We start from the raw sequence: 12,210 nt of genomic DNA on the forward strand, positions 1-12,210 counted from the left end.
GAACTGCATGGGGGGCGAGTGGGGTCACAGTCGGGGGTATAGGAACCTTACCTGCATTACTGGTGTCGTCTCCGGGCTGGGGCGGGGAGAGGGAGGGTCTGCCAAGAGGGGGCTGCTGAGGACGAAATCACTGATGGGATGCTTACACCTTTGGCGATATGGATAGGGGGGGCAACCTAAAGTGTATTACATGGAATGTGCGAGGGTTGAATAAACCGCAAAAAACACGACAAATGCTTGCCTTTCTCAACAGACACGGAGCACAAGTGGTGTTTCTGCAGGAGACGCATCTAAAGGGCACGGCAGCCGAAATGGTGGGCAAACAGTGGGCGGGGGCGAGGTGGGCCACGTCATATTCTTCCTATGCCCGTGGGGTGATGATTTTGATTAAAAAGAATGTTCCGTTTGAGGTGCTGCATGAGGAAGTGGACCAGGATGGCAGATATATTGTTGTGCAGGGTAAATTGTGTGGCACGTTGGTCACTCTTCTCAATGTCTACGGTCCTAATATTGATGATCCTGATTTTTTCGTTGCTCTCTGGAACAAGCTGTATGACCTGCCGCCCTCGGCTATCCTCTGTGGGGGGGACTGGAATGTTACACTAGATTCTGTGTTGGACAGGAGGCAGGATCGGCCCCATGAACGTAAGAGAGCGATGGATGCAGTGTGTGAGGGAATGCATGGACTGCACTTGGTGGATGTTTGGCGCCTGCGGAATCCTGGCAGACGGGAGGGGACTTGCTACACGTCAGCGCATAATACGTGGTCGAGACTGGATTATTGGCTATTGACCCGAGATGTGAGCGGTTGGGTGATGAATGTGGAACATCTGCCCCGCACGCTTTCTGACCATGCCCCTGTTAAATTGCAGCTGCAGATACCTACACATGCCCCTGCTCCATTTACTTGGCGACTCTCACCTGGAGTGTTGACGGATCAAGTGTTGAGTGAACGCCTGCGGCAGGTGATTGAGGAATTTTTTGAGGTCAATGTGGGCTCTGTTGATAGTATGCTCACGGTGTGGGAGGCCTTTAAGGTCTCAGTGCGGGGTGCATGTATTGGGCTGCGGTCCGGGGTCCTCACGTCCATCAGAGACTCTATGTCCAGACTGGAAAGGGAGCTGTTGACACTGGAGCGCCGACTGGAGGAGGGGGCGGAAATCACACTGTTAGCGGATGTTAGGGCGAAGGTCACGGAATATAATGAATTGGCCGACCAGGAGGTGAAATTTCTGTCCAAACGCGCTACGGCCAGGTACTATGGAGAAGGGGGTAGGCCGGGTAAGGGGCTTGCTGATAGAATTCGAGATCCTTGGGCAAAGCACTGTTCTGTATTGGAAATCGAGGATCAGGGAGAAGTGGTGACCACGTCGGAAGGTATAATCGCCTGCTTCTCGAGACATTATGCACAACTCTATGAACATAGGGAAACGGCGGAAGAGGCGGACATAACACAGTACTTGGAGGATGTGGCACTAGTGTGGCTCTCCAGGGGTCAACAGGAATTCCTAATGCACCATGTCACTGAGGCGGAATTCAGGGATGCTATTGCAGCACTCCCGAATGGAAAGGCGGCTGGCACAGATGGCTTACCCGCAGAATTCTATAAGACTTTTGCAGACTTGCTTATTCCGCGGTTGGCAATGGTTTTGGAGGAGGCCTTTGAATGCGGACGGCTTCCAGGGACCATGAGAGAAGCGCTCTTGGTGGCGCTCCCCAAGCCCGGTAAACCTCTGGATAAATGCGAATCATACCGCCCACTTTCACTTATGAACACTGACGTTAAAATAATTGCCAAAGTATTAGCCACGAGACTGCGTCTACTCCTGCCGGTCATGGTACTACCTGACCAGTCGGGATTTATCCCCCTCCGGTCCACCACTCACAACCTAAGGACCCTGTTCGCCGTCCTGCATCTCCTTAAGCCAGAACTGGCTGCAGTGGCGGTCATGCTGGATGCCGCCAAGGCCTTTGATTCAGTTGCATGGAAGTACATGATGGCCGTACTACACCGGATGGGAGTCCCTTTCTTTTTCACATCCTTGATCGCCCTGTTATATAATGCGCCCACGGCAAGAGTCCGGGTTAATGGGTATGTCTCTTCCTCCTTTCCGATACAGAGGGGGACACGACAGGGGTGCCCTCTTTCGCCCCTGCTTTTTGCAATAATGATGGAGCCACTGGCCTGTATTTTGCGGCAAAGGTATGCGGATGCAGCATTGAAATTTCCTCTCAGATCGCTGGCTGTCTCGATGTACGCCGACGACATGGTTCTATATGTCAGGGACCCCGCACTCCACCTTGAAAACATACTTCGAGAGTTCATTAAATTCGGTCGACACTCAGGACTGACCATAAACTGGGACAAGTCGGTGGTGCTACCTCTCACGGATGTTACCCATCGGGTCCCTTTGGAATTCCCGCTGGAATGGGCGACGGAGTCGGTTAGATACCTGGGCATCTGGGTGCATAGGGATTGTCAGGAAGTCATACGGGCCAACTACGGCGTTGCCATTTCCAAACTGGAAGATCAGGTGGCGAAATGGACTCACTTACCGCTTACCCTGGCGGACAGAGTATCGCTAATTAAAATGGTGGTGCTTCCGAAATTTCTTTATCTCTTCACAAACATCCCAATTGCGTTGAAATCCCACTTCTTTGCGAGGCTCAGGTCCCTATTAATATCTCTCACCTGGGCTGGCAAGAGGCCGCGAGTGACTTGGGAGGTGCTGGTCAAGCCATACGATCTGGGTGGGTTTGCCCTGCCGGATATGAGGCTTTATTATCTGTGTGCGCAGGCGCACTTCGCGAGTTACTGGATAGCAGCTCCGCCATACACTCCGCACGTAGCGCTGGAAGCAAGCGCGGTTCTGCCATACCCCTTAAGGGCTATGATCGCCAATAAACATTCGGTGTTTGAGAAGGGGGAGATTGACACAGTGCGACTCACGACGACTGCATGGCACAGCTTGGGCAAACGGGCTGGTAGACTACCGCTATACGCCCCGGCTATGCCGCTACTCTATCACTCAGATATTTCTGTGTCGGGAGAACCGGGAGGGCTGCAGATCCTGCGGGAAGCTGGGCTACAGACCATGGGAGACCTGTTTCCGGGAGCATCGTTTATCTCCTCTCAGGAGATGACGACCCACTCGACAAATGCCACTATGTCCACCTTTATGTATGTTAGATTACGGGCCGCCGTGCGTGATCTATACTCTACTTATCCGGAAGAACCTCTGGCACTAAGTGCCCTGCAGTTGCTCTATACGGTTAAAGACAGGACTAAATTATTATCTAAACTATATAAGGCTGCACAAGAAGATGAGGGCGGGGGGGCGGCGCTGGCTAGAGCACGGTGGGACAGAGTCTCCCGGAACCGCTGAGTGATGATGAGTGGAATGAATGCTGTGCTATGACTGGGGGGTATGTGATCAATGGCAACTTCCGCCTTCTACATTATAAGTTTATGCAACAATGGTACTATACGCCTACCCAACTGGTGAGATATGGCCTTAGGTCCATTGCTCAATGTGTCCGATGTGGGGCCGAGGAGGCCGACTTTATTCATCTGGCCTGGGGGTGCCCCCGTGTCTACGATTTCTGGAGGGAGGTGACTGAAAGGCTGACTGTCATCACCTCGATTGAGGTGAAGCTGGATGTACGCCTGTGTCTTTTGGGCATTGCTTCTGGTGTGGCTGCTCCGTCGCGCCGATTGGTGGTGCTGGCGCTTCAATTGGCCAAGAGGAGGGTCGCTATGGTTTGGGGAGGGAGGAGAGCGCCTGAGGTACTACTGTGGCTGAAGGATATGGCCTATTGCAGGGACCAACTGAACTGCTACTATGACGAATTGCCTGCGGTGGCCCGCCCGAGGGATGTATGGACTCCGTTCACACTTTACATGCGGTCTTTGACAGAATCCGACAGCGACGAGAGTGTGGTTACTGCTTTGTCTGATGGAGGGGATGAAGCTGAGTGAGGTGTCCTTCTGGAATGACGTTAAGACTGCACTGTGTGTTGCGTGGAATACCTAGACAATGCTCGTGTGAGTGTGAATGTTTGGATCTGCTGAGACTGGTATGCAGGTATGCCTTACTATGCCTCGCTAAAGCTTCTGGGGAGTTCTGGGAAGGTGGTGAAAGTTTCCTATCTCTGGATGCCCTGTCAGACGTCTGCCGTATTGCCTACCCTATCATATTATGACTGCTGGTCTTGGAATACTTATTATGATCAGGATACGTTGGGGAGGGGGGGTTCGGATTTGTTGGCGTTGTCTTTGTTTATAAAAACCGAAAATTAGACCAAGATCACATGGGGGCAAAACGACCGCAATCGATGGGAGTGTTGGACTTAATGCATATGAATCTCCTGTAGTGCCTATCTGAGCTAAGACTTCTGGACTTCTGCACTCGTACCTCTGACGTATGGTCTCAAGCTTGTATGATATATGTGATACTCTGATGGCGGCCGGCCCCAGCAGTGGGTTGTAGGCACAACGCTGTGTATATGAAAAATGTGCAATAAAGGTCTTCCAAAAAAAAAAAAAACTTATCATACTCTACCCTACCTTCTGCCATGGCCATTACTCACCTCTTCCACTGACAGGTCTCTCATCTCTCCTCACATGCCCCATCTCTTTTACAAAGCTGCCACCCTCATGCTCGTTCTTAAGAAATGTGTGTGGAATCAGCAGATATTCACTGTAACTTACATACCAACAGGCATCACAGACTTTACGTTTTTACATTTTGTTTATGAAATCAGGGCTATTTATTATGCACTACACTTTTTTACAAGTTCTTTTCACATTACTATCAACTCTTTACCTTGTATGCACTGATTTAAATCTAAATTGTTAAGTTTATCATAACGTTTTCATATTGTCACTGCACGACTGCCTACTTTCAGAAGATTGTGTTAACTTTTACGGAATTATTTCCGCAAAATGATGATCTGGGTTTTCTCACCAACTGCTCTGTTTTACATTTTATTTCTTTAATGCTGAGCTGTTGTCTCTCTTTAGATCTCACCAACTGCAATTTCTATTTCCAGAACTACTACTTTTACAGTTTATATTGTCATAGAGAAAAGAAAGAATACCTCATGCGAAAGACAGTATAATTCATACACATTGAGTTAGCCATGACTTTTCTACACAAAACAGTGTTCTGTAAAGGCCAATACTTCACAGGTTTTGATGAAAATGTCAGTAAATGTTCAGAAGGACTGAGTGATAGTAGAAAAGTCTGTGAAAATAATATGTAAGTGTGTGGCACATGCATACCTTTATAGCAGGATTAGTTAACTCAGCAGAACAGAGTTTGCGCTCTAGTTGAAAGTTCGTCTCTAGCTGGGATTCAGACCACGAGGGAGGAGCAACACATTCTAACTGATCTTCCATAAGGTCAGCAAAGAAAAGATCCTTCTTCGTAGTTGCAGATTTGACAAATATTCTTCCTGGGGATATTCTGTCTTTCCCTTCCTGGGGTACATCTATATTAGACGGATCCTTACTGGACAGTCTTAAATCAAGTTCATGCACGGAGCTAGGCCAGTTATGAGCTGCGAGTGTGGCTTCCTCCTCCAAGATCATTGGTTCTTCTACAGTGTTTATTATCATAGGCGAATATCTTCCATTTGCAGATATTTCTACATTGAGGTTCTGAAGGAAAGAAAAATAGAAACTACAAAGTTTAAAATCAGATATTGATCAAAATAAATCAGGGATTTTTTAAATTGACAACATAATGGCAAAAAAGCAAACTTGTAGTGCTTTAAGGTAAACATACAACATAACAGAAAATACGCTCAATGCAATAAGACAAGGATTATGTTACTTACCCTGTAAGCATTTTGTTTTTTCATGTAGAGCTGTAGATTCACGTGCTTTGAATACTACTGCTATCTAGTTGTGGGTTCAGATATTTGCAAGCTGTTTTCGGTGATAGTGCACATACACATCAACTCCATTTTAGATTGTTTTCCCGCAAGACGGTAAGAATGGAATAAGTGTAGTAGAGAGATGTCCATGCATGTATAATGTAAGTAATAAGAACTGCAATAAACATAGGTGTCTGGGGAGGAGGGAGGGCTCATGTGAATCCACGGCTCTACAAGCCAAGAACAGATGCTTACAGGGTAAGTAACATAATCCGTTCCAGGCATGTGTGCTGTGGATACGCATGCTTTGCATAGACTGTATAGCAGTATAATCCAAAGCGGTGGCTAACCAGGGGGCATTGCAGTTGTTTGAAAAAGTGTTTTAGCACTGCTTGTCCTACATTGGCTTGTTGACGTGCTAATACATGCACAAAGTAATGTTTAGTAAATGTGTGTGTGGAGTAGACATTTACCTTTACAAATGCCAGCTATAGGAATGTTACCTAAGAAGTCTCCTATTTTAAGGCGTGCACGTTGTAGATGCACGTTGTAGCACCCGGAGAGCTGGAAGCATGCCGAGATCAACGCCCTGCTCAAGAAACCCAAGGCAGATCCGAGGGACCTCAAGAACTTTCGGGCCACCTCCCTGCTCCCGTTCCCAGCAAAGCTCATCGAGAAAACCGTCAACAAACAGCTGACCCGCTACCTTGAGAACACCATTGACTTGTGCTTTTGGTGCTGAGCCGGAGGGCAGGGCATTAGAAGCAGAGTCTCAGTGCCTTCCATAGAAGGATGGCAGTGGTGGCCCGGAAGCCTTATGTTTGATGGAAACATGTTTAGTGGGAAAAGGGGCTTTGGTACTCACGGCACACTGACCGGCTGGAACGTCTTGGGACTCCAATTCTATCTCCAGCTTGGAATCTGAATCTTGGACAGAGAAGACCTCTTCTTCTTTCGCTGCGGACGCTTCCATTTCTTCCTGTTTTATAGCTTCACTGACGATATCGGGGATCTCTTTGATGTTTGACGCTTCATTTCTTTTTGTTGAGTCCGGTGGTCGCGGAGGGTCTTTTTCAAACAGAATGAGCGAGAAGCATTGCAGTCTTCTTCCTTGTGCTCTGGAGATAGGCACAAATCAAGTCAAAATTTATATAGCGCACTACATACCCAGATGGTCTCAAGGGGGGGGGGGGGGGGGGTTTACACACAAGTTACAGACTTTGTGAAGGTTAGTGCGCGGGTATTTAAAGTGGCACCGAGGGCAGAATTGGAATAGAGTCCGTTCCATTGGCAGATTTACTAGATGTTGATCTCTCGAGCGGAAGTGAAAGAATGGGCTATGCCCGAAGGCCGCGGTGGGAGGTTAGTCGATTCAACTGTTTCCGACACGAGGAGGATGGGAAAGCACATTCGAAAGAATACTGACAAGAGTAAAGTGGGTTGCAAACCAAAGGGATTCCAACAAACAGTCTCGACCCCGAGCACAGCAAACCACGTCCGAACCCGATGGCGGAAACAAAACAATCTAACAATTGAGTTGCTGCCCATGCACACTATCACCGAAACTTGCAAAAATCAGGAGTATGCAAAGTATGTGTATCTACAGCACACATGCCTCGAACATACAATTTCAAATGATGTGTTTGTGGTCAGTGATCTAAATTTATATCAGTACCTATTTTTTCATAATCCAAATTTGTCGGAGGTCTGCAGTACTGTCTTCTTGGATGAATACCCACCAGCCACACAACAATATATTGCTCCACCCCAAAAATATACATCTTTGCAACAATGCTTTCTTTAACCCTTAAGTGCAAAACATACATGTTCCTGTAACATTCAGTAACACAAGCGCAATGCACCAAGTATGGTGCACCTATAGTACAGCAGTCCTCAAGCAAGAGGACTTCATTTCCCAGGAAGGGACATCCCTGAATGTCCCATCAATCATCTGCAGAGGAATTGGTATCACTGGTTTACTGATCACAGTAAACCACAGCACCCTGCACTCCTCCCAGGACCTACTTAATTTCAGCTGCGGCACAGATGTGTAAAACGGGCATGTTGCTGCTGCGCCCAAAGGCAAGCCCGTCTGCACCCATCCATGCCTGAGCTGTGGCCATCGACAGGAACCCTGGTTCTCAACCGAACAACCACTACCCTGCTGTGCTCTTGCATGCTCTCAAACCGGGCGGCCACTCCACGCACTGCTGCCAGACTGCACCACACAATATAGATGGAGCATTTGCATGCACCTCCTACAAGTTCTCATGCACTCTCCCACACCCAACACCTCCAATCCCGCACCAGCAGCACCAAGAAGCCATCTCGCTCCCCGACAAACAAACTAGCCACCTGCTCATACTCCCACAAATCAAACACCACCCACACAACATGTCACACTCGCATGCAAGCTTCTCAACACCCACTCGCTCACCGAACAGGCCACAGAGATATGGAACCTGCTGCATGACCATGCCCCAGAGTTGCTCTTTCTTACAGAAACATGGCAACCCCATCCTCTACACAGGACACCACTACAGCCATCCCGGTCAGCTACAAGATTGCCAGGCAAGACCATTAGCACAAGCCCGGAGGTGGAGTCGCCATCATATTCAAAGATACCATCAACTGCAGCACAGACGACCTCACTAGCTGCATGGAACATCTCAATTTCAAGATACGCATTACAGCCAACTTCTCCCTGGGTGGAACGCTCATATACAGGCCACCAAGACCCCACACCAATTTTTCTGCGACATCACAGACTTATTTGCATGCCTCATCATCAACGCCAGCACCTTCACCCTTCTCAGATATCTTAACTTTCACCTACAATACCAAACAGTTCCAAACTCTATGGCCCCTCTAGAAAACTGCAGAAACCTTGGCATCACCTATCATGTAACCAAATCCACCCACACCACCGGATACCTATTGCACACAATTTTCTCAGTAACATCAATATTGACAAGCCAGCAACTATGACCTGGACAGACCACACCCTCGTACATTTTAACATACCATCCCTCACTATCACAGACTTACCACAACCAAAACCACCCAAGGCAGCTGGAAAAGCATCACAGAAGAAGAGAGGGCTTCTGCCCGCTTCCCACACTGACCCAAGCACACCAGCAACTTGCCGAAAGCGATCAAGAACCTCAACAGCTAGATCACCGCCTGCACCAACACCCTCGCTTCCCTCAACTGTAATGCACTGGCAAGAGCCCAACCACAGGCCAGCTGGTACACAGAGGAACTCAGGCTAACAAAACGCCAATGCAAGCAACAGGAGCGCAAACGTAGAACAAATCAAGACACGACAAACAAGGACATCTTTTCAGCCCTAAGACACTACTACTAGCAGATATGGAACACCAAGTGCAAAGATCTTGCGGATCGCATTGACACCGGCACGAATAGAATCAAGTACATTTTCGCCATCATCAAAGATTTAATCTATTTTGATGCTGAAGTTGTTGGGTCAACTTCAAGGCGGGAGCGGCCTATGTCAATGTAGTCGGCCTCTATTGTTTCTTAGGTGCCAAGCTGGCGTGTTTTGGGGGCACGACTGAAGTTTGAGGTTGGTGGCGTCCCTGGCCCCAGGGTAGTGGTAGACCGGCATTCTGTCTCCGGTGCTCCAGACTAACTGTTCGCCCTTTGAGAAGGGTTGCTCTGTGTGGGGTCAGTGGCAAGGTGGGGGAGGTACAGTACTCATGGTGGTCATTGGGGGAGAAGATCCCTTTGCCAGTAACCAACGCTTGTGCATAATGTTCCCCTGAATGTCCTCAGTGCTATAAAGGCCTGGTGTGTTGCCTCGGCTCCTCTATGACATTTTGATTTGTCAAGTCCTACTGTCGCAAAGAGTTTTCTTCAAATGGAAGGAGCAGCAAGCATCACAATCAGCCTCTTGTGCTCGGGTGAGAGACACAGATTGCCGACCTGATGGAGATAGGTCTGAGGGTATTTTTCAGGACACTGAGGACAGAAGTGGAAAGGCGTCCGTTCTATCACAGTGTAAACATGGTGGAGGAGATACGCCTAAGTACCGAGAATGGCCCTGAAGGGCAAAGGCCCACGTGGGCCAGAGAGTGATGGAAAACCACCTGGTCGATCAGAAGTCGTCGAACGGAAGGGAAATAGGAGCGCGATCAATAACAATATCGACAGAGGTAGAAACCATGTCAACTGAGAAGAATGTACCATGATGGTGTTGAACTAGAGCACACATCTGAATACCGATGGAGGAAGAAAACAATCTAACAATGGAGTCGATGGCAATGCGCATTACCGGCAAGAGGAGGAGTCACAATACCTCATGACTCAAAAAGACCTTCTTAAAAGAAAAATAACTTGTACACAACACTAGATGGCAGGATTATGCACAGTACGTGTATCTAAAGGTACACATGCCTCAAACAGACTTTTTCTGTCACAGACATGCATTAGCTCAGAGAAGAGTTACACAGGCACAGAGCGCAAATCTGTGGGAGAACAGGAAGGGGGCGGCAAAACTAATTTTTTGGAGACTATGGCAGGGAGACTGTGGAAGCTATTGAATTTGTCAATTCCTGTCTGTGTGCACTCTGCAGAAAGACAAAGATTTCCATGTATTCTGAAAACCTTATGGACCCACTGACAGGCACTAAAAGGAACAAGCACTATCTTTAGCCTCAGCTCTAGCCGTCTTAATCATAGCCATTATAAACACCTGGAGGCGACTCATTTCAAAGCATGCAATTTACAAGTGTATCTTGCTGACCAAAAAATAAATTAAAAAAATAAACTTTCGGGAATTAGCTACCACTCTAATGGAGTGCAAAATTCAGTAAAACGTGAAATATAGACGGGAACTACTTCACTGACATGGATTAGTTCAAGATTTCTTACATTCATTGTTCAGAAATCGTCAGTTTTTTTCCCAGTAAGGTTAAGGACATGAATATAGGGCCCTTTTTGGATCAGTTTCAATATTCATTCTAAAAAATGACCGGAGCTGAGACCCGGAGGGACTGGGCCCACTTAAAGCCTTGCTACTCATAAAGAAGGCTGACATTTGTCAAAGTAAATCGATGGACTGAAGTCATGAATGAATGAATGAATGAATGAATACGCATTTATAAAGCGCATGGCTACCCAAGGGCTTCCCAGCGCATTGAGACACCTAATCATTCTTCACTGTTCAGGGAAAAACAAAGGTCTTCAGCAATTTCCTGAAACGGAGATAGTTAGGATCCAACCGAATTGAGTCGGGGAGCTTGTTCCAGAATTTGGCAGCATGAAGTGAAAAGCGTCGGCCACCCATTCGTGCCCGTTTAATCCTAGGGACTGTCAGAAATTTGTTATGGTTCGGTCTAAGAGACCTGGTGATCTGATAGAATTGAAATATAGGCTGAATCAAAGACGGTCAGTCAGTAATGGACTTATGAACAGTGCACACGGCCTTAAACCAAATCCTTTCCTGCACTGGCAACCAGTGCAACTGACGTAGGGCTCATTTAGCAGAACTCTGCTTTGGGACATCCATTAGAAGTCGAGCAGCGCAGTTCTGAACAATCTGTAAGATTTTGATAGTTCCCTGAGGTACTCCCAGGTAAACTGTATTAGCGTAGTCAAGACACGATAAAATAAGGGCCTGAATGAAGAGACGTCTGGCTTCAAAGGGAAGAAGAAACTGGATCTTCCTTATCAGTCTAATCAGGCCATAGCAGGTGACAGCAACCTCACGAGATTGTTCTAGGAAACTGAGATTAGGGTCCAGCCATACGCCCAGACTCTTAATTTGTTTCTTAGGAGAAGGGGAGGGCTAAGGCAACTAGGCCACCAAGGATCTAAATTAATTGGGGCCATGTGTCCTAACATCATAATTTCCGTTTTAGAACCATTAAGTTTAAGAGAGGACGAATCCATCCATTCAAATACTTTGCTCAAGCAGGAAATAAGGTTATTGTCGGCTGTGTCAAGCCGAGAGAGGGAGACCACCAGCTGAGTATCATCAGCGTAGGTGACCAACTGGACCCTCCAGAGAAGTACCACATCAGCCAAAGGCCTCATGTAGATGTTAAACATGGTAGGGCTTAATGAGGATCCCTGGGGTACGCCATACTGCAGAAGGATCTGTTTTGAACTAGCCTCTTCTTCGAACACAGCAAAAGATCTGTCAGAGAGAAAAGACTGCAGCCACATAAGGGCAATCCCTGATACACCCACATCACTCAGTCTCTGAATCATGATAGAGTGATTTACCGTGTCGAAGGCTGCGCTGAGATCTAACAAAATAATAGCAGCGCAGCCTCCGGTATCCACGATTTTCCTAGCTTCTTCGAC

The 12,210-nt window shown here is 47.6% G+C and overlaps 1 protein-coding gene across 9 annotated transcripts in view; it reads right to left on the reverse strand.

Moving 5' to 3' along the window:
• The window catches only part of MPDZ (multiple PDZ domain crumbs cell polarity complex component), an 856,387-nt gene that overhangs the window by 500,086 nt on the left and 344,091 nt on the right, over positions 1-12,210 (reverse strand). For all 9 annotated transcript variants that reach the window (XM_086961394.1, XM_086961393.1, XM_086961386.1 and 6 more), the window contains one exon: positions 5,285-5,662. In XM_086961394.1, the coding sequence (XP_086817520.1) occupies positions 5,285-5,662 (378 nt within the window). The remainder of the gene's footprint in view (positions 1-5,284; positions 5,663-12,210) is intronic.

This window comes from Lissotriton vulgaris, chromosome 3_1 (genome assembly GCF_964263255.1).
Source record: "Lissotriton vulgaris chromosome 3_1, aLisVul1.2, whole genome shotgun sequence".
Taxonomy (NCBI): domain Eukaryota; kingdom Metazoa; phylum Chordata; class Amphibia; order Caudata; family Salamandridae; genus Lissotriton; species Lissotriton vulgaris.